General features: G+C 41.4%; 1 protein-coding gene across 1 annotated transcript in view; it reads right to left on the bottom strand.

The window, feature by feature from the left end:
- Positions 1-1,200: 1,200 nt before the first annotated feature.
- Positions 1,201-22,781, bottom strand: part of MICOS10 (mitochondrial contact site and cristae organizing system subunit 10) — a 297,913-nt gene continuing 276,332 nt past the window's right edge. Inside the window, exon 4 of the mRNA XM_044061790.1 lies at positions 1,201-1,448. Coding sequence (XP_043917725.1) covers positions 1,440-1,448 — 9 coding nt within the window. The 3' untranslated portion in view covers positions 1,201-1,439. The remainder of the gene's footprint in view (positions 1,449-22,781) is intronic.

Raw genomic sequence — 22,781 nt, 5'->3', positions numbered from 1 at the left:
TCAACCAAACAAGATAAAGGTAATTGTCAAGTATTGCGAAGGACAGTTAGATAGCCTTCAGAAACAGCCATAACAGGGTCTTCCAGAATAGAAAATGTCACATGTGCCTCTTCTAAAGTTGAGGCGTGAAATTAGCCAACAGGCTTCAGAAGCTGCAGTCATGGACAAATTCAGGCAATCTATGTTAAGCCTAAATTCATTAAAGGAAACTCTTGAGATGGCAGTCTTGTTTGAAAGCAAAGTACAGACTCTAGTTAGCAACACGTCCCCTTTATACGGTGTAAAAAAAAAGTGATGACAGATCTGTGCAAAGCTTTAAAGGAAGCCTAATCATACGGTACACTGCACATTCTGCATCATTCAGATTATAGCATATTATCATTAGTACTGTACTGGTGAATGTAACAACTGATGACAAAGACTTTCATTTCACTGCATTAAGACAGCATTAAACATGTCAAAACTAACAAAGGGTGCTCAGTAATAAGGGAAAGAACACAAATATTGAAAGAATGCATTAATACTTGCCCTGTATTTGTCTGACTTGGTAAACTCTGAAGACTGCAGTTCTTGTATTAAATATTCAATACCTTTTAGATTTCAGCATCAAACTATCCCTAATGTAATCAAGCAAACAGAAAAAGAGCAGTTTCTTCATTTTAACTGCTAAACATAAACCAATATTAAAAGACCACTTAAAAGACAAGACAAAAGGCCAACTTAAATGGCAGATGGTAATAATCTAGACGGCATTACTTCACTTCAGCATTCTGAAAACTCTAAAGCAGGATGTGCAAATGCTATTCAGTATACCATCCACATGGTTAGGTTTCACACTTACACAATGCATTAAACTGAACTACTAATGTGGTATGTTAACAATGTCACAATATTTAAAAGAGCTGCACTTCTTAAATGAAATACTGACTGCTATGGCAGAAAGACATCTTGAGTGCAAATGCCTCCAGTGTGAAAGAGCAACCATGAAGCAACCAGTAAGTGCTTTGCAATAAGATTTATTATGTGATTTTTATGAAGTATACACATTCCAGTGGGGGAACACAAAGTTCTCCTCACACCTCAACTATTTTCTCAGTGCCTTTAACCAGGTGGTCACAGCTGCAGATCATTAAAATCCAGACATCCTCCCCTTCCCTCACATCAACAAAACACTTGAAAAAAAAATTCAAACAGTTCGGATGTGCTTAATTTTTTTTTTGGACGTGTTTATTTCTTCACTTTGCTTTTACTGTTTCAGACAACATAAAAGAAACACCTCAGGTACAGAACATACCCAAGTCTCTTGATGCAAACAGTATGTTGCCGGTTGATGCATGATAATTGTAAATAAAAACAGTCCCACTTCTCATTTCTTCTGCCAGGTCAATGGCTGTAGCACAATAGACAGATAAGTTGATAAACTGGCCTCATAAGATTGTTTACTGGTCCTGTAAAAGTAAAAAGATTCCACAGAAAATTACTGTCAAGTAAACCAGCCAAATAACTGCTATCACAATTTTCCACATGAAGACACCAAACCAGGTTGCACTCTGTTACATAATATACTAATCTTCCTACATCCCTGTGATGCAATGTACAAGCAGGGAAGATACATGTGCAGATGAGGGATAAGGAACTTTAGGAAAAACAAACTTAAGGAAAACAGTACGTGGTTGCACTGGGCACATTTTATAAGTACAACTTAATACCATATTTTAATATCTGGTGCTTAAGGACCATCTCAAACAAGTATGAGGTAAACTTAACGTGAAATGCACTGAAAAGGTTCTAAATCTGGACTACAGGTAGTAGCTGTACAAGAACACTGAAAAAACTGTACTTTGCATTTCTTTTTATTATCCAATGACAATTACATCCAACTACCAGTACTTACATAATCAGCTGTTCAAGAAGGCATTCTGCAGTGGATAATGTTGAGGATCTCCTTTCTGTGGCTCCTCTGTAAGAATAATTCTGTTCTTTGCCCTTGAGGTATGTATGCTTATCAATAAATTACACTCCATCTCACAAGAGTACTCCTGACCCCATACTCCCTAGTTTTGCTTCCACAAAGCATAAGCAAACTCACCTGCAAGGCATAAGCTACAGGACTAGCCAGCTACAAGACAGAGGAGAGCTCCAAGATCAGGGAGACTGTTACTAACACCTGAAGCTGAAATAGCATAGCATTCAGAGGTCCTCTACATTAACCAATGCCTGAGAAAACTGCCATGGTGGCAGGAGCCTGAAGGCTAAATAAGAACAGTAAACTCAGCAGGCCTAAGCCTGAATCACCAAAATACCAGTCTCCTGGTATAAGAAACAAACCAATATTTGTTAAAACTTCGAAAAGAAAGTTGTGACTGACCACAGCATAAATATCTGCAATGGATACATTCCTGAAACAGGCACTGTAAGCAGCCAGACTACTGATGGTAAGGCCTTGGACTGCAATGAGCAAAGAGCAATTATCTGTCTTGTGATGCAAATAATACAGTCACCAGTCTATATCTGGAGCAAAGTCGACAAATAGCTGACCTTTTACTTTAAATTTGCACCCATTTCAGGTTATGCTGGTTATACACATTTAGGGAATGAAGGTGCCTCTGCTCTGGGGGAAAATCACAGGCAGGTAAGGAACTAATTTAAGGAAATCTCCAAAGCTATTTTAGTAGGAAATAGGAGTCACTAGTACGGTGGAATCATTGGGTCAGCAGTAAGGAACATACATTCCTTCTGAAAAAAAAAACAAGCAATACTCCCCCTTCAAGGAGATCCTAAGGGTGGAGGTAACAGTAAACAGCGTTTTCCAACAGACAAACTTCAAATCCAGACTTGCTAGCTTAAAAGGAAGTTAGGCAAATCTGTAATGTTTGATATTTAAATCCCAGAACACAGTTCCAGTACCCCTTCAGAATTTGGCAAGCCTGTGCTGCATCTAACTTCTGCTGCCCACCAGATCATGGCATGAGATGTGGAAACGGCTACATAAAACAGCTATGGAAGTCTTAAGTTAAAGTACAGCTTTTTTTAATGCAGTCTGATATTGTGAAGCTTGTGTGGGGGTACTGTACATGCTGCCTACAAAAATGGAAAGAGTTAACAGGAAGTTGTACATAGGACTGCGTGGGATTCAAGGTTGAATCCTATACAAAAGTTATTTTTATATGTGAAAAAAAAAGATAAGGGGGTGGGGCTTAATCCAAAAGCATATCTGACTTTGTGTGTGTAATAGATCTTGTTATAGGTAACATGAAAGAGATCATCAAAAAACATGTACATTAAAGTCTGTGGTGTTCTGGAAGGGTTTACGATTAAGGAAAAAGAAAGTGTGTGAAATATGAAGGGCAGCTGGGCAAGCTGTTTAACTGAAGTTGAATACGAGGAAAATTTCAAGTCAGAAAAAAATTGGGAGAAGGAAATTATGGAGGTCTTATTGTATACAGCTATGGTGGGGGCTTTAAAACAAAACTATTAAAAACAATTGAGGAAAGATGGAAAGGTTTTGGGGTAGCTTATAAATAGGAATAACTTTAGGGTGAACAAAGTTACCATTAAAGAAAATGGATCCTATATAATCAAGAGGAAAGGATAAGTTGTGTATAGGAAGGAGGAGATGGAGACCTAGTCACTGAATGCTCCATAGTTTAGTATTTTGAAATAAAAAAGCAGCTGTGAGGAAGAAAGGATAGATGAGGCACATTTGAATATAAAAGCATATGGGGTACGCAAAGTATGGAAAAGAAAGAGAAGGAGGATAAGGCAGGTTTATTTTATGCATGGTTTATCTGAAAGTCTAGATGTGAACACTGTGTAATAAAGGGATACATTGAATATTTTGACAAAAACACATTTTTTGGTTGTGGCTTAAAGGGTAGGCAAGGTAATAAAATAATTTAGCTTTTCTGAGTTTCCTTTGACTGTTTTCATAATATGTCAGTAGAAGCACCAAATAAACGTTGTAAATATTTGATTTTATGAGTAACTATCTTTAAAGTCCTCCAACTCTTTCAGTAAGTGCTGTGGCATCTTTTACATCCATTTAAGTTCTCACCAACTTAGTCTCTGATCCAAAGGATGATACACAGGAGTGTGGTGCTTCCCATATGCTGCACTGCAGTAACAGGACTGGAAAAGGACTGAAAAGCATCTCTTGTAGAAACAGGACCTACAGTCTCTTGATTTTACAGCATCAAAATCAAGTGCACTCTCAGCTGAGCCATGGAAACCTATTCTTGAAGACTGCAGTGATAGCAGATGCTGTAGTAGAGTGGATTCAGATGTTTTCAACCTCAGCCCTCCCATGCAGTCAAAGTTAACTACATGGAAAAGGTACACTTGGATACTGACCTACACTACTTCCCTGACATGAAGGAACTAAGCAGCTACCTGAAATGCCTCGAGTCCTTTGTCCTCTCAGTATTATATCAGAGTTGTCTGTGTACATTGAGTTATGTAGGATCCTCTCTTCTTTATGTGAACTGAAGTTAAAAACAAAATTGTATAGACTGGTTCAGAGATTTCACAAAGTACTTTAGGCATGAACAAGCAGTTGGGTCCTTATAATGCAAGGCTCCCTGCACATCAATGCCTGCAGTTCTGTAAACCTTCTGACAGATGTGACCGTCACTAAGAACAGCATTCTTCACCAAAAAGTACATGAAGGTAGCAGAGCCAATAAGCTCACAGTTAGTACGTGCAAACTTCTTATCTACAAAATACAGATACCAAGGAGGTGGGATGGGCCTCCTGGGAGGTCTTAGATGCAAAGCTGCTTTCAAGAAGTTTTACAGCAGAGGTTAGTGAAAATGGGGGCCAAAGGTAAACAGGATGAAACTGCTGAGAGGTGTACCTTACAAAAGGAATGTCAGGTCTTGGTCAAAGAGCTCTCAAAGGTACTGTAAAGTCTGAGAAATGGAAAGATTGATGGACCAAAATGCCACCTGTCTTACCAAACTCACAATCAGGTCCAGTTAGCTAAATGGGACTTTATGGCACTGGGTTTCTCAAAGAATATGGATCTCCTGATGAAGGATGCACTGCTGCAGTGTAAGCTGTGAGATATCCAAAGTGCACATTGAAATACCTTTGTACTACAAAAGCATCCCATAATGAAAAGGGCAGGGTGACTAGTTCCTCCAGCATTCTTATTAGCTGAGAGAATCAAGTTTATTTCAGTAAGTCTGGAGCTCTTACGATTAGTATTGCCTTCTCCTTACTTGACTTTAACAAACCTTTCAAATACATATGGTGTGCAGTGAGAAAGGGGGCAAAAATACTGTAAAGATCACAGTCCCACTGGACTGCTGGATTGAGAATGTGCTGATGGTTATGGTAGCCTATAAGGTTCATGAACAAATACTCTATTGCTGTTCTCTTATAATAAAAGGCCTCACTGCTCAGCTTCTACTTCTGAAATGGCCTGCTGCAGAGTTCTGACGGCAGAGGATGTAGATAGCTAGTAATGTATGCCCAAACAGACAAAGTTACAGAGCTTCAAGGCTGGTCTTCTAGGAGAGATAAGAGTGGGTTGCTGACATACCATATTACAGTGCTACTGTCACTATCTGAAGGCCTCTAGAATGTGCACCGACTAGAAGGCTCGAGGTAGAAGAATATAAAACAATCTCAGATTTAGGATTATGTTCTCAAAACGTCTAAACCACATGCTCTTCACCTTAAAATGAAGCATGACAGTCCAAACAATCTATGGTGGTCTCCATTTTACATGTAAACTGGTACTGGGGGAATAAAGGAAAAGCCCATGTTGCCAACCATAAATGTACTTCCTGACAGAAGAGGTAGGGAGGCTTATTTGTTTCAAAGACTGGTTATACAGATTTCAAACTTCTTAAGCATCACTGAATCTTCATGTGCAACTCTGCCTAAGGAACCAGGAGAACAAAAGCCAACATGAACTGCAAAGGTTCAAGAACACACTTGGTGATGTTAAATGAGACTTCTGGAAGGACCTTAAACAGAACTCTGTCAATTATGAAAAGTATTTTTTCTAGTAGAAGGGACACTGTGCAGGTTGCAATATCAAGGGTGGCCTCCAGGAATGCAAGTTGCTAAGATAGCAGGAAGGACTTTCACAGGTTCGGAAATATTACTGGACTCACAACAGATAAAAGGGTGGTGTAGTGACAGAAAATCTGCAATTCCTCCATGGAATATCACCCACTAAAGGACATATGTGAATGCATGTGTAAAATCTTGAAGCCATGTACTTGGTAAAATCAGGGTCAGCTGTGCAACAGACAGCACACTTGAATTTGGTGCAGAAGGCTGTGGGTTCTATTCCCACATCAGGTAGATTGATTGCTGACACTGCAGTGCAGCAAAAGGGTGCTGCTGCACTCTTGAGCGAGTCTTCCTTCTGATGAGATATTAAAGAGAGACCTCATCTGCCCGAGATATGTTGGTAGCTCAGGTGTATGTAAAAGATCCATGACACCTATTGAAAAGAGCAGGGTAAACACCCCCACGTGCTGTCCAAATTTTCTCTAGTAGTATAAATACCACCACAGATTTCTCTGAAAAGAGGTTACTAGCCTAGTGGGACTAATCCGGTTATCAAAGGATAAATAAAATGGTTGCAACTGAGTGACTAAAGGTCAAGAATGTGAACCAGAAATGCACGTTTCCCCACTATGAACTTGAGACACTGCTTGGGTGAGTTTTTTTTTTTTTTTTTTTTTTTTTTTTTTTTAACTACCACAAACATGTTTACTTGAAAGAAGCCCAGAAAAGATATCCATTAGTCTTCCTTCCTAAGCCCCTGTGAAAACCTTTAATGGAAAACTGCCACTGTCTGAAGCAACCAATTCAAGAGCTGCTGAATAAAGTTCTGGGTTATCAGATATGATGCAGCTTATTCTTCAGTAGTTGTCACAATACAAACAAAGGGAGGAATCTGGATACATTTTATAGTATAACCAAAGGCTACAATCTCGCTACCATCTGCTTGCAGTCAGGCAAACATCTCTCCCACCTAGATGGTTTAGAGTTTTATTGGTGGTGGTGGGGGGGGGGGGGGGTTGTTGGACAGAATCTACCCCAACTTGTGTCATTGCTGCCTGGGCCAACTCTTCTGGTCCCTTCAAGATAGATTTTTTCAAACCATTTTTTTTTTTTATTATACTAATCCATCTTGGTTTGCCATGTACAAAACAGCAGTTATTCTTTGAAGTAATTCCTACAGTACTGTTAGGTATAGAAGCATAGAAGAGCTGTTTGGCATACTAAATATTTGCCCATTTTTTCTACTTTCAACTGTCTTAAAAATTTTTCTGTGAATGGAAAACCAAAGACACTGCTCCTGTGCAAGGTGGCAAACTTGCCTACCCCAAAACTTCTTGTGGTAGGAGCTGGATGCAAAGTCCCGTACGCCTTCTGATCACAGTTTCAATGGCAGTCACTTTGCAGTAGGCATCAATCATCCTACAGCAACCCCAAAGAAACAATAACAAGCCTATTCCAGGAAGGGAAATGAGAGGAGATAAGAATGTAAAAGGTAATCCCTCGGCCAGCAGAAGGACAACAGAAAAATAGAAGATGCAGGAAGGAGGGACCAAATACAGCAACAGCTTGAAGTAGAACATCTATTGTTATGATAAGATCTTTACCAAATATTCAGAAGCCAAAAAGAACAGACCAACCACCTTCTGAACCACAATTTATTCCAATATGTTGAGCGTTTTCTTCCCCACTTAAGGGACTTCCTCAGAACAATGTAAAACAAACACCCAAAAAATATATATGGAATTAAAATGGCAACTGTTTTAAATGCTTCCCATTACCCTGAAATAAATTAAATGGTCACTATTTCTAGTATTTTAAAGTTGCGTAATATTTTGGGGTAAATGAGGGACATATAAATTATGTTGGTAACCCAACATTATATATTTTTTTATATATTATATATAAAAACAATTAAGTTTTCATGACAAAGTTTTTAATCACAATTTGTGAATGTGTTTTGTCTGTTTTAAATGTACTTTTAAAATGTATTACTGGATGTATTGTATTTTTTGATGGTTTTAACAATTAGTGACTTGTTTAATTAGTGTGGAGTATAAAAAGAGCTGGGTGGTTGTTTTACATTGTTCTGAGGAAGTCCCTTTAGTGGGGAAGAAAGTGCTCAACATATTGGAATAAATCGTGATTCACAATGTGGTTGGTCTGTTCTTTTTGGCTTCTGATTATATGGCAAGATCTTTTACAACTGTACCATGTTCTTATCACTGTTGCCATATTTTTTATACTTGGGAAGAGTACAGTAGGTACTGAAAAGTATGGGAGGGGGGAAGGCAGAGAACTAGTCACAAACTCATGAAGGATAGCCCTGGCAAATCCTGCCCTGGAAATGACATCCAACTTTTAATGTTTGGTAAAAGTGTAACCAGAACACTTAGCAGCTTCCAAGATGGATCTAGTATGCAGATCCTTGGAAAAAAAAAACACCAGAAGAGCCAACTGCCTTTGTAGAATGAGCACGAACACAAGAGGAAAGCTGCTAGTCATGAAAAGAAGAAAAAAAAAAAAGGAAATGCCCTTAGAAATCCAGGATGAATCCAGGATGAGATGGTTTGCTTAGACTCTGCTAAACCCAATTTCCTGATTTTCTGATACCTTTTGTCTTATCCAAGTAACATCTGAGCTGTGTACGCAAATCCAAGGTGTAGTACCTTCTCAGCAAACTTTAAGAAAGGAAAAGATGAGGGAATATGAACTGACTGATTTAAGGGCAAATCATTTGCCACCTTGGACATAAAACAAGAATTGGTGTGAAGATGCACCCTGTCCATGTTAAAACCAAACAAGGAAGAACTGCCATGAAGTCTTGAAGGTCAGAAAAGTACAGTTTTATACCTACCATAAATGTAGATGTTCGAGTGTATACCCTGCTGCAGTCATCACACTTGGGTTATCCTGTCGTCAGGTGGTCCCACAGTCGGCCTGAATTCCAAAGTCTTGGTCTGGCGTCGGTTGCTGTCGCTTCTTCCTTGACATCAGTGCGCCAGGGGTATACAAGAGGCATCAGACGCCATTTTCTTCAGTTTTTCTTGCCCCAGATGTCAGGTGCCCCCCCAAAAGGTGGTCAGTAGATAGTACCAATAATAAAAGTTTAGCACAAACAAAACATCCCTCCAGCTATAAGCAAATACACCACAAAGGTTGTATCAGATTTTAAGGTATTGAAAGGTTTTAGTTAGGTCAGAGGGGATGGAGGGAGGGTAACCTGGACTGCAGCAGGGTATACACTCGAACATCTACATTTATGGTAGGTACAAAACTGTACTATGTTCATCGTGTTACCCTGCTGCAGTTCACACACTTGGGTAGAATCCCAAAGCTAAGGATGGGAGGTGGAGTCAGATAGGGTTAGAGGAGGCTAGAAGGCCCTGCAAAACTGCAGTGGCGAAGCCAGCTCTAGTCTTAGAGTAAAGAGGTAAGTGATGGTGTTTGGTGAAGGTGTGTACTGAACTCCAAGTTGCAGCTTCCAGAATATCCTTGGTTGGCACCCCCCCTGAGGAAGGCTGTAGATGTAGCTGCTGCCCTGGTAGAGTGGGGCCTTATGCTAGCAGGAACTGGTTTTCCATGGTGGGTGTACAAAAACGTATGCAATGTCCTATCCATTTGGAAATGGTCTGTTTTGAGATAGTCTTTCCTTGTGATGCTGTAGCATAGGATACAAAAAGCTGGTCAGATTTTCTGAAAACCTTAGTTTTATCCAAGTAGTAACGTAGCTGCCTGTGAATGTCCAAGGAATGCAGGAGTCTTTCTCCTTTGTTCTGTGGATTTGGAAAGAAGGTGGGTAAATGGATGGTTTGATTTAGAGCCACACTGGATACCACCTTAGGCATAAAGGAGGGGTTAGTTCGTAGAGAAACTCTGTCTTGATGAAAAATGACGAAAGGCTCTACTGCCATTAGTGCCTGAAGCTCTGAGACTCTTCTGGCTGAAGTAATTGCTAGCAGCAGGGCAGTTTTCCATGATATAAACTTTAAGTCAGCTGAGAAACCTGGTTCAAAAGGAGGTAGCGCAAGTTTTTCCAGAACAAAACCGAGGTCCCAAGTTGGTGTTGGTGCTCTCCTGGGAGGCCCAACGTTTTTTGCCCCTCTGAGAAACTGCCTTAGAAGTGGATGTGAAAATAAGGGAGGATCCATGTTGTGGTGACCTGAGGCGTGGATTTTAATAGACGAAAAAGAAAGCCCTTTGTGTAACATCTCAGTTAAATACTGTAGAATCGGAGGCATGTCTGGCTGAAGGGTATTTTGGCCTTGAGCTTGGTTCCAGGCGCAAAACCTTTTCCATTTGTCTGAGTAGGCTTTCCTGGTGCTGGGCCTCCTGGCTTCCAGAATAACATCCATAACAGCTTGTGAAAGAGGAGCTGGCTTGTTGCGTAGGTGATTTGCCATGCAGCCAAATTTAAGGTTTTGAGCTGGCTGTGCAGAATCTGACTGTCTTGCTGTGTGAGCAGATGAGTAATTTGTGGTAAAATCCATGGTGGGCCCTGGGCCATATTCCTTAACAGTGGGTACCAGTGCTGGTGTGGCCAGTCTGGGCCAATGAGTATCATTCGGGGTCTCTCCATCCTGACTTTCAGCAGCACCTTTGTGAGAAGGGGCAATGGAGGGAAGGCATATACTGCCAGCATTTTCCAACTGAATGAGAGCGTGTCCACTTTCCAAGCTTGATGGTGAAATGCCCTTGTACAAAAGTTTGTTTGTTAGCTGATAGACCTGTTTGCCAGCCCCCAAAACTATGTCTGGGTGCCCCCATTTTTGAGTTATCATTGCAAATACTTGTGGATCCAGTTTCCACTCGGGATCCATGATGTTTCTGCTTAGGTCGTCTGCCAATGTGTTCTTTTTTCCTGGCAGGAACTAAGCTTGTAATTGAACTTGGTAAGTCAGTGCTGTTCCACAAGGTCATTGCTTGCCTGCATAGAGGGTAGGAGTGTGTACCTCCTTGTTTGTTTATGTACCGCACTACTGTGGTGTTGTCTGTCCTTATTGTAAGCTGTCCTGGATGTAAGAGGTCCTTGAAGGCTGTCAGGGCATTCTGTACAGCTAGCATTTCTTTTCGATTGATGTGCAGATTCCTTTGATCTGCAGTCCATATGCCTTGAACGCACCGTCCTGCCATGTGTGCCCCCCAGGTGTAGTCCGATGCATCTGTTGTCATAGCTTGCCTGGCTGGGGGTAAGGTGAAAGGCTGACCCTTGTTGAGGTGACATGCCTGTGACCACCACAGAAACTCCTGTTGAAGGAAGGGAATGAGAGGTATCATTGTTTCCAAGCTGTGGCTGTGTTGAGTCCATACGCTTTTTAGGTATCATTGTGATTTCCTCAAATGCAGTTTTGCAAATGGTATTAGTAGTATGCAAGATGCCATGAAGCCCAAGGCCTGCAGAATTTTTCTTGCAGGGAGTTGGGTCTTTGTTGCCATTGTTTTGAAGTATTGAGTTAGTAGTTGTTTGTCTGGCGTCAGATAAGCCATCTGGACCGTTGTATTCAAGCTGGCACCCAGGAATGTCATATTTTGTGAGGGCACTAGTTTTGATTTCTTTTCATTTACTGTGTACCCTAGGCAACTTAGAAGGTGTTTTACAAAAGCCAGATGCTGTAAGGGAATGTCCTTGCTTTCTGCTTGGATGAGGCAGTCGTCCAGGTATGAGTATATTTGAATTCCTCTTCGTCTGTAGTATGCAATTACTGGTGCCAGGCATTTTGTGAAAACCCTGGGTGCAGTAGATAAGCCAAAGGGCAGTGCAGAGAATTGGTAATGGGTTGAACCTGCAATAAAATGGAGGTATCTTCTGCAATTTTGTCTGATGGGGACATGCAGGTATGCCTCCTTGAGGTCCAACGTTACTAACCAAGCTTTCTTGCCCAACATGGGAAGAAGCTGCTGTAGTGTTAGCATCTTGAATTTGGGTACTTGCAAGAAGGTGTTTAGAATTGAAAGGTTCAGAATGGGTCTCCAAGCATTATCCTTTCCGGGGACTAGAAAGAGCCTTGACCAAAATCCTTGGCCTTGCTCCTGTGTAGGTACCAGCTGAATGGCTCTCATGTCCATGAGAGCTGAAATTTATTTTTGTGCCTCTGCCCATTGATTTTGTGGCAGGTTTGGCATTCCTTTTATCCTTGGCAAGGTGTGGAAATGGAATCTGTATCTTTGTGAGATAATGTCTAGGACCCATTTGTCCTTTGTGACGATGCGACAGTTGTCTGCAAAAAGTGCTAATTTTCCTTCCAAGGGAGCTGCCAAGAGAGTTTTGCTTGGCAGTTTGAGGTTTAAGTCATTGTGTTTGCCTTCTAGTAATTTGGGACCTGTCTTCTCCTCCCTTCTGTGTTGCAGTGCCCCATTGGAGAGGTTTGTAAGGGATTTGTGCTTGTCCTCTGCCCCTTGGGCGCCTGTATTTGCCCCTCTGTGGTTTGTCAGAAGCTGGAAAGGACCAATTTTTTGTTGGCCAATTTCTGCTGAAGCGTGGGGGCTGTACCTGTAAGAAATCTTTGACCGTCTGCATAGATTTTGCCTTATCCTCCATTTTCTTTAAAACCTATTACACTTTAAACCCAAATAAGACATCCTGCTGTAAGGGTGCATCTAGTAACTTTGCTTTAACATGATCAGGCAGAGTTTGTTCCTTTAACCAAGCATGCCTACGTATAACAGACCCAGGAACATCTGCTCTACAGGAAGCTTCCACGGAATCAAATCCACATTGTAAAGTATGTTTGCTCACCTGTTCAGCTGCATGCAACAGATCCTGCATTTCCTTGAATTCAGACTGTTGAGGGTGCCTGCTCATCTCTTGTTTTATTTGAGACATTAGGAATTGCTGGTATTTAAGCATGTGAAATTGACAATTTAGTGCTCTCATAGCTAGAGTAGCTGAGGTGTAAACTTTCTTCCCCCATCTATCTAGTGCTCTGGAGTCTCTTTCAGAGGGTATAGGATTTTTAGCCATATAAGCCTTAGCCCCTTTGGGACCCTGGGAGATTGTCTCTGGATCAGCAACAAGGCTTTTGTAAAGGAATTTGTGTGAGTCAGGCACTCTATAGTATCTATCTGATTTGGCTGGAGCAGGAGGCAGAGAATCTGGATTTAGACTAGATTTTAAGTAAACATTATCCACAATGTCTAAAACTGGAGGGATAGCAAGTGGTCTGTGCTGGAGTAAAAGAAACTCTCGGAACCTTTTCTTTGAGTCGGAGTACTCCTGACCATCCCAGTGGAAATGTTCCCTCATGATATGTAAGGTTTCCCATAAGGAATAGTTTTCAGGGGGAAAAGCTGAGGGAATGGAATCTTCAGCATAAAAATCTTCATAAGGGGGAAAGGAGTAATCCTGCACCTCAGAAGAGCCTGAGGAAATAGAGGAGGCATAATCCTCCTCCTGTCTAGGCCTTTTGTCGGGGGGGGGGGGGATTTGGGAACCCCTGATTAAACCAATCAGATCTTCAGCCATTTTAAGCATCTGTTTATTAGGCATGGGGCCTTGAACTGGAGACTGAATTGCAGTCTTTTTTGGTTTTAGAGGAGTCTTAAGCTTAGCATAAGATTTTATGGTGAGAGTAGTCGGTCTGAAGACACCTTCTGAAACCGAAGGTGTTTCTACAACACCGGCTTCTCCTTCCGCAATGTCGTCGGTAGGGCCTAAAGAAAATGGCTGCGTAGGCCTAGAACTCTCTGCTAGAGAATCCAAAGCAGTCTGGGGTTCCAATGCTGCGGTAGCCGGGGGCTGCGTAGGCGCCTCACTGAAAACCGGAGAACCGGCGACCGGCCCAGCCAAGGCCTCTGAGTCTGGCTTGGATCTAGGCTGCCTGTCTTTATCGTTGTGTTTTTTTATGCACGCTGGTAGTCGGCTGCTCCGACAGCATAGTGTAATTAAATTTCCTACCCAAGTAATGTCATGCGATATCAAAGCGTCGCTTTATAGTTCGTTTATTGAACCTAGCACAAAACCGACGAGTGACGTCGTGGTCTGGGCCTAGGCAAGGTATACAATAAAAAAGTGAAAGTCCTTATGAGGTATTTGCTTCCCACAAGAAATGCAATTGTTAACTTTTTCTGACATCGGACTGAGGCAAGAAAAAGGTTCCCCAACGGGGTACTTAGCTTTGAAGACTTCGGACTGAAACTCTATTCGAAAATCTCAGGTGTCGGCTGACTGGCACTTGCGAACTGCTTCTGCTTCGGGCACTGCACGGCAAGAAAGACTGAAGAAAATGGCGTCGGATGCCTCTTGCATACCACTGGCACACTGATGTCAGGGAAGAAGAGACAGCAACAGACACCAGACCAAGACTTTGGAATTCAGGCCGACTGCAGCAGGGTAACACGATGAACATCTGTCTTGGCAGAAGCAAGTCTTCCAAGTACAATGCTGTAAGGAATATGAAAAGACAAGCTGAGAAGGGGACAGTCAAATTTTCAAGAACAAAATTAAGGTCCCAGGAAGGAGGGATGGGTTTTCTCAGGGGCCTAATATAAAGCACACCTTTTAGAAATTTTGACTTCAAAACTAGAAGCCAGTGGAGGATTTAAAGGCAGAAATGGCTGACAAATGAGCTTTAACACAGGACTATGCTGAACCAGTACTGAGCAATTCACACAAATAAAGACTGTAGAGACCCCCCCCCCACAGACAAAGGATCCTGGTCATGCTTGAGACACCAAATAGAAAACCTCCTCCCGTTTAGTCACATGGGATTTTCTAGTAGTGGGTTTTCTTCCCTCCTGCAAAACCCAAAGCACATCCTCAGAAAAGTGATACCTGAAAGGAATCAAAATCCAATCACCTAAGGTGCCAGCTGAAGTGTGAACCAGGGTGAATAAGAGACCCCTTATTTTAAATGAGATCCATTTGGTAAGGAAACTTGTGTTGATTGTCCTTGGCCAGGTGAAAGAGAAGGGAACCAGTGTCCTTGGCCAGGTGAAAGAGAAGGGAACCAGTGCTGTCTGGACCAAAAAGAAGTCACCAGCAAGATGTTTGGGTGTGTCCCATATGATCTTGTGCAAGAACCTTGGGAGCACAGGAAGAGGGGGATAGGCAAAAACAGGACCACGTCCAAGACAAAAACATGTCATCCACTTTCTAAGCCATTGGTCTTGGAACTATGGAAGACAGCCAAGGAAACAGTCTGTTCAGAGGGGAGGCAAAAAGATTTGGAGTACCCCACCTTGGACAACATCCAGAAACACCTTTCTATGAAACATCTATTCATAACAATGCATCCTGGACTTGCTCAGTGAATCTGCCACTAGACTGTGCTCTGAAGGATGTAAACCACCTGAAGAACCAAGTGATGGTGGATAGTAAAATCCCAAGCCTGAAAGGCCAGTTTGCAAAAAAGATAAGACTGTGTCCCCACGCTTTGTTGCTGTACCACATGACTGTTGTATCGTCTGTAAAACCCTTTAGTGGAGCTGGAACCAAAAGACAGTGAAAGGCCAGAAGATTTGGGATTACAGCCCTCATCTCTTTGATACTGCTGTGGTCTGACATCTGCTGATGGGACCAGAGAGACTGAACATTCAGAGAGGCAGATTTATTAGGAAAATATGGTTTTTGGTCCCTCGAACTCTGAGGGAGTTTATCTTGGAAAATCTGCTTAGAAACCCTTTTATTCTAGTAGAGTGTCTAGGCTGTCTACAGACAAAAGAAGGTTTCAAACAATAGTTCCTCTGGAACTTGGGTACAGGAGAAACAATAATTGGTTTGAGGTCATGCATAACCCTTGCCCTTATCCTGCAAGTTTGTAATAATTCTGCAGGAGCTGTGCCAAAAAGAGTCTGGTTATCTAAGGAAGAATCTAAAAGTTTGGCCTTAATGTCTTCAGGTAAAGCCTGCAGATGCAACTAGGTGTATCTTCTCATGACAGAACCAGATGCAGCTGCATCACAGCTGCATTTAACGGAATGGCAGGCTACCTGAGAGACAGAACTCAGTAAAAAAAAAAAAGACGCTAACCCTCCTCCCACAGCTGAGACCAAAGAGCCAGGACATATCTAGTCATGTGGGTCTGATCAAGGTCTTAAAAGGGAAGGTAGCAGAAGCATATACTTTATTCCCCATACCACAGCTGTCCTTGTCAAAGGTAGAAGCTTGGAAGAGGAAAGCAGTTTGGATGGCTTATTTGTGGATATGGAAATGACAGCAGGATCACACAACAGGGCTTTTATACAAACATTTATGATCTTCAGGTATTTTTTATAAAATCTGTCTGGCTTCTTAGGGGCTGGAGGTTTAGAGTCAGGAGCCTGAGAAGCTGCTGTAAGAAAAAGTGCAACAAGGCAGCCAAGACTGGAGGGAGTGCAGATGGTCTAAGCAAGTCCATTAGCAAAAGCTCATAGTACCTCTATCTTGAGTATCTGATACTTGTGAACATTCCATTTAAAGTGTGCCATCATACAAACTACTGTATCCCCAAATAATTCATAAAAGGGAGAATCAGGGGACGAAGAATCCTCTTCAGACTCTAATGCCAAAGTAGAGTGAATCTCAGAGGAATATCCTAAGGATGAGTCCAACTCCTCATCAGTAGTAGTAGAATCCCTTGCTCTTTGAGGGGGTGGATGGCCAAGGGGCAGCAGCTGCAAGCACACAAATTCTGTGGTTGTTTCAGAGCAATAAGGACATCACACAGCCAGTGAGTAAAGTCCTGCCATGCTTTGTGAGGACCCTTACTGTAGTACCCACATGTTTTGTTTTCTATTTCCTTTTTTAAAGGAACATCTACCTTGACAATTCTAGGAGGTTCAGAGCCATGCATGGATTCAATGAGAGTACCAGGCACCTCTTCCCTAACTAAAATTTGAAGAATCCCACTAGGCCCTTCAGATATAATCAGCCGTAGTCCCCCCCTCAACGTCTGTACCAGATGTATGTACAGTCGCAGTGAATGTGCAAGTAGGCAGCTCCAGATCAGCCTCCAACTAGGTCTTGGCAGAGGAACTGGAGCCATCACAGGCCAGTCTTCGGGTTCTTCATCCAACCCAAGAAAGAAGTCCAGTGGAGATCGGACAGCAACAGATCCAATACAAACTCAGTTTTCTTAGAACTTAAGGGTAAGCAGATTCAAACATTGTACCTTGGGTCAGTAATTTCTGATAGGCTCATAGGTGTGTACTATGCTAATGGCCCTGAGGCCTTTACAGGCCTAGCCCATAGGACTACCCTGGCATCATGCCACCTGACCTTAGATGTTTGTTTTACAGATAAATACAGCGGGGAAGATAAGACTGTGGAGTGTCTTGGGGTCAAAAGCCTGACAGATAACACAAAGAGTGGTCATGCATTGTACAAAAACAAAAAAGGCACTTCTTGTGTCTGCCTTTATGGGGAATCTACCTCCCACACTCACATTTCCCATTCCTAGATGATGAAAAAAAAATAAGGAGGAAAAGTAAAAGGACGGGAGACCAATGGAGCCACATAACTATATTAAGCTTGATAAAAGAATCAGCTTGGTGAATGGCATACAGACCGAATTCAGTAGCAGCATTCAGACTGGCAGGAAAGAAGTTCTGAGGATTAAGAGTCTGTATGCCACATATGTACCTTACTCTGTATGTAGGACACGCATCTAACATACAATGCCAGGAGGGTGTAAAGGCTTTGGTATGCTGGGATATCATGCAGAGGACATTCTAAATATGAAAAATGCTTAACAGTGACAAGAAAGAACATAAAGGATGCTTTTCTGCCAGACCAATCCATAATATTACTGTGACAATGAGGTATTGCCAGCTATACCAGGAGAAGCAGGACAGCGGATGTGTAACATATGCCACCATACTTAGCTGGAGTTTGTAAAGAATTATATGCCATTTGTATATCAAACTGATTTGTACAAGTGCTTGTATTGAAAATGTATTTGTTGAGTTGCTTGTGTAAAAAGTACCAACAGTGGGTCCTGCTGGACAGAAAATAGGGTTACCGCCTGTCCCACTTTGCGAGGGACAGTCCCTCTTTGGTCAGTTGTGTCCTGACAAAAAAATTGTAAAAATGGCAAATGTCCTGAGATTTTAGGACAAAATTATTTCCTATATTTTATGTAATAGTTGCATAAAACAGTTATTCTGTATCTAAAATATCTAAATGTTATAAGAAACAGAACAAGCAACTAAAATGCTACAAGAATAAGCTTTTATTTAGGCAAAAAAGTTAAGTTCTATCCTTTGTACTGACCGTGGGTATGTGTCGGCCTGTAAAATCTGATGCTTGTACCAAAAATGTCCCACTTTGGCCATTTGAAAAGGTGGCAACCCTAACAGAAAAAGAAGTATACCTGTATGTCAGACTATATGGTAACACTTGAAATTAATACATTTTAACACAGGATACTGGAAGAGTAAAGGTTAATCTCAGTCCAGCTAACTTTGAAAAATAATTTGAAATTAAATTACTTGGTATAAGCCATAAAGACTGTATCGCACAGGTCTCAATGTAGCCAGAGACAAAAAGCCTGTACTAGGAAGGGTTCTGTATTGTCCTTGAGGGTGAACTAATTGCTACTGTGGAAGGGTGGATATTTGAAATTGTTTTAGGACTTCCAGAAGCTGCAACAGATCTTAGCAAAGCTCTGTGTGTATGGTAACATGTGCAAGATTCTGGTTCTGTTTCTAGTAAAGGGGGGCACAGTATGGGGACCAAAGTCAGATAATCAGATACATGTGATGTCATTCTGTAATCCAGCACAAAAAATAGTACTAGATGAGACAGAAGAGTCTCACAGCAATCTGTTTTTGAAACGTGACAAGACCACTCACCCACTTCATCTTGCCTTGCTTTAGTAAGTAACCAGGCAATAATTCTTTAGATCAGTCAGGAAAATATAGTGGGATTAGTTAAGTACTATTTTTCCTGTAGCTGTGTAAATTTATTCATCTGTGTTATTTTAATACTTGCTTTACATACTATGCCAGTATTTGCTGTTTTTGGTATATGACTTATTAGTTAAATATTACATTTAGAAATTCTTTCTTATTTGTAACTACACTCAATCTTGTATTCCTTACAATTATAACCATTTGCATTTCTGAGCTCTGCATTGTACCTACATGTGCTATAAATGTTGATTCTAATTGCCATGCATGCTTAATCTGCTTTACTTATTCTATGTACTTTTTTCTTGTTTTATTAATTTAATACTTAAACATATTGTATGTAATTACTGTGGAGCTTTTCTCCCCGGGTCTCCACTGAAAAAAGGGCTCTGGCTCAGCTGGACTTACCCAGTCAACAAATGTCAAAAACAACCTTCCTTAGCATCTTAGACTCACTTGCTCTCCTTGCAAAGTCCGAATTAAATCCACCATATCTCCATGGCTTTCAAAAGCCACTCATACCCTTATGATAACTAGAGACAAATTATACAAAAATGGTTACAAACTAAGCTCCCTGCAGACTTGCAAAAATATATAGAACTCAGAAACCTGACAAAAAAACACAAAGATAAACTTCTATAACAAACCTCCCACAGCCCTAACTCTATTAACCAAATATTACATCCTGGTAATCTTATCTCCCCCAATCCATGCCCAGACAAGACATCTGAAGAAAATGCCACCATCTTCACCACCTATTTTATCAATTCAATATTTAAGCTACTGAACCTTAACCCAAACTCCTCTACTGCTAACATCTCCAACTTTTCTGAACCTAATCATATGTCCTCAAATACCTTCACCCTCAAATCTGTACCTACTAGCTACATCAAAACTATCCTTTCTAAATTAAAACCATGCTCTGCATCAGCTGACAATATTCCTTCCACTTTTCTTCTACTAGCAGCCGACTCTCTTGCTCTCCCTATATCTATCCTAATCAATCGCTCTCTCTCCCTGTATCTATCCTAATAAAAATCGCTCTCTCTCCCTGTATCTATCCTAATCAAATCGCTCTCTCTCTCTGAATTTAAAGTCCCTTCCATCTGGAAACAATGCTACGTTCTACCTATACACAAAGGATGCAACTCCTCCGATATCTCCAACTTTAGACCTATTGCTATCCTCTCCCCCTCTCTAAAGTACTAGAAAAATGTATTCATAAACAAGTTATGCAGCATCTAATACAGGAAAATCTGCTTACACCCACTCAACACAGCTTCAGACCCAAACATAGCACCATTACAGCTCTATTATCCTTCAACAGTCTTTATAGCCATGGACGACCATAAACTTATTTCTTGCCAATTCTTGGACTTCTCAAAAGCTTTCGACACTCTCACACTCTTCTGCTACACAAACTGCATAACCTCAACTTCTCCTCTGATACTGTTTCATGGTTCTTCAGCTACCTCACTGACAGAGCTCAATCAGTGAGATGGCACTCTTCACTCTCCCCTCCTCTCCCTGTAAAACTGGGTGTACCTCAAGGGTCTATCCTAGGGCCTTTACTTTTTTCCTCCTGCCCTCAAGTCATCTTTAGTGCAATACGCAGATGACTACAGTCATCACCACAGCCAACTCTCCCTTTAAAGCTCTTCTCAGCTACTCAGGCATCTTTTAACTTAGTTGAAACATGGCTCTCCAACAACCAGCTCATCCTTAACCCTAAAAAAACAAAGCTGTCCCTATTCCTACCTAAAAAGTTCAACAGTATTAAACCCTCCTCTCCATACAGTCCCTTAACACTCCCATTAAGGTAGAATCCAGCACTAAGCTCTTAGGTGTAACCATTAACAATCAGCTTAAATTTGACTTGCATGTTAATAACTGTATCAAAAAGACTCATTCAAAACTAGGGCTCCTTTACTGTAACAAGAAATTCCTTGCCCCTGAAGCCAGGATTACTCTCTCTCTCTCACCTACCTTCTACCTAGTCTAATGTACAATTCTCAAACTCTCACAAATCTTAATTCAGCACTCCTGACCAAACTCTAATCTACCTACAACAAGGTTCCTAGATTTGCTGCCCAACAAACCTACAAATCCCATCACTGTCCCTCTCTAAAACACCTAAACCTGGCTTGAATTACCCCACCAGCTTCTCTCAGCTCCAGATCATCCATTCTATCCTATACCAGCCTTCCTACTGCCCAGCACTATCCCCTCATCTCCCATTATTCTCCCTTCAGACCTCTCCGAAGCTCTAACCAAGACCTACTATAAATCTACAAACCCAAGTCTAAAGTTGGACGCAACATGTACAGCTATCACCAAACTATTGCTTGGAATAGGCTCCCACTAGAAATTAGGACCCTTACACATCCTAAACAATTTAAGTCAGCAAAGAGCACTTTAAAAGTCACTGTTCTGCCACTGTACTCTCCCTCCTTAAACACCCCGATTTCTCATATCTTAATCTACTTTCTGCCCTTAACTCACTCTTCTCACTAGCTCTCTCTAATCTTCCTTCACTACTCTTTCTACTATCTTTTAAAATCTATTAAGCAAATCGCCTCAAAAACATTCTATTGTAATTGTCTTGCTTTCATGCAACTACATTATAATAAAACTGGGTTTTTGTAACCACTTACCCCAAACACGATATTCATCTTAATGACATTTCTTTTTATACATCGCGGTGGTGGTGCTGCAGTAGCGTTGTCGCCTCACAGCAAGAAGTTGCCCCGTTCGATTGTCAGCTAGAGCGTCTTCTGTGTGGAGACGTGTGAATGGGCGTTCCTTCGTTGAAGGTTGTGCGTCAGAGCAGACAACTCACCACGTAAAAATCAACTGCCAATCATTAGTGGACTGGAGTTCCACTGTGGCGACCCCTAACCGGGAAAAAGCCGAAAGACACAACATAGTTTTGCTATACTCCTGATTGACACCGTATAACATTGTATTGCTACTTAATGCCTTGTAACAATCCTTTAACATTGCTGTTTAATGCTAATTTATAATGAAAATTGTTTAATATGTTGGAGCTTTTCTCCCCAGGCCTCGGCTGAAAAAGGGCTCTTGAGCTCAGTTAGACAATCCTGGTCAACAAATGTAAAATAAATAAAACTAATTAAATAAATAAATACTTCCTGTGATTGAAACTCTGGTGTTTATCGTAAATAGAGTTTACTGTAAACAGATATTTAATATTTTCATGTTAGTTTATTTATTATTAAATATATTTAAACTTTTCATTGTGTCTGGTCTTTCAGAGAAGGTTTTAACCTTTGAGAGTACTTCTATTTGTTGACACTGTGGCCTCTCTTGAAAGCCTTGTTGTTTGGTCAACATTACCATTTGCATTAGTATTAATTTCACTTGGTATAATTGGGTACCCTTGTAACAGCCTTGGAGTAGCTGGCTTTGGAGTGTCTGGTGGCAGTAACTACCTTACATTCTGGGAAGAGGGGCATAGCTACTAAATCTGTACCAGCCTTTCCCAGGTGTTTGTGTGGTGAGTGTGTATGAGCATATCAAATGTCAGAGTGTGTGTGTGTGTGTCAGCTACTTGGAGCAGGGACACAGAGCACTGGTTTCACAGAGGGAGTGGTGGAAGACTTTGCTTGGACACTTGGCTGAGGACTCCACTCTACAGCTATGCCAGTTGGGAGTCTTACTGGGAGCCTAGAAAGAGATAGGGAAACCCAGCCCCCAAGACAGCATGCTCCCTGTGTGTTCTTACGGGAATTGTGCTCTATGCAGACAGCTGCATCTGGAAATACTGTGTGCATCTATTTTTGTTCCAAGTGAACGTCCCTCACCGGTGTCAGTGATGAGGATTCGGGCTCCATGATTACTGGCCCAGAGGTAGGGACATCAAAATTACTACAGCTCCTGTTACAACATTTAAACTTGGTGCCATCTTGGATCCT

The sequence above is a fragment of the Protopterus annectens genome, chromosome 2.part0, assembly GCF_019279795.1.
Source record: "Protopterus annectens isolate FY-2018-M chromosome 2.part0, PAN1.0, whole genome shotgun sequence".
Taxonomy (NCBI): domain Eukaryota; kingdom Metazoa; phylum Chordata; order Ceratodontiformes; family Protopteridae; genus Protopterus; species Protopterus annectens.
This window is presented reverse-complemented; position numbering and strand designations above follow the sequence as displayed.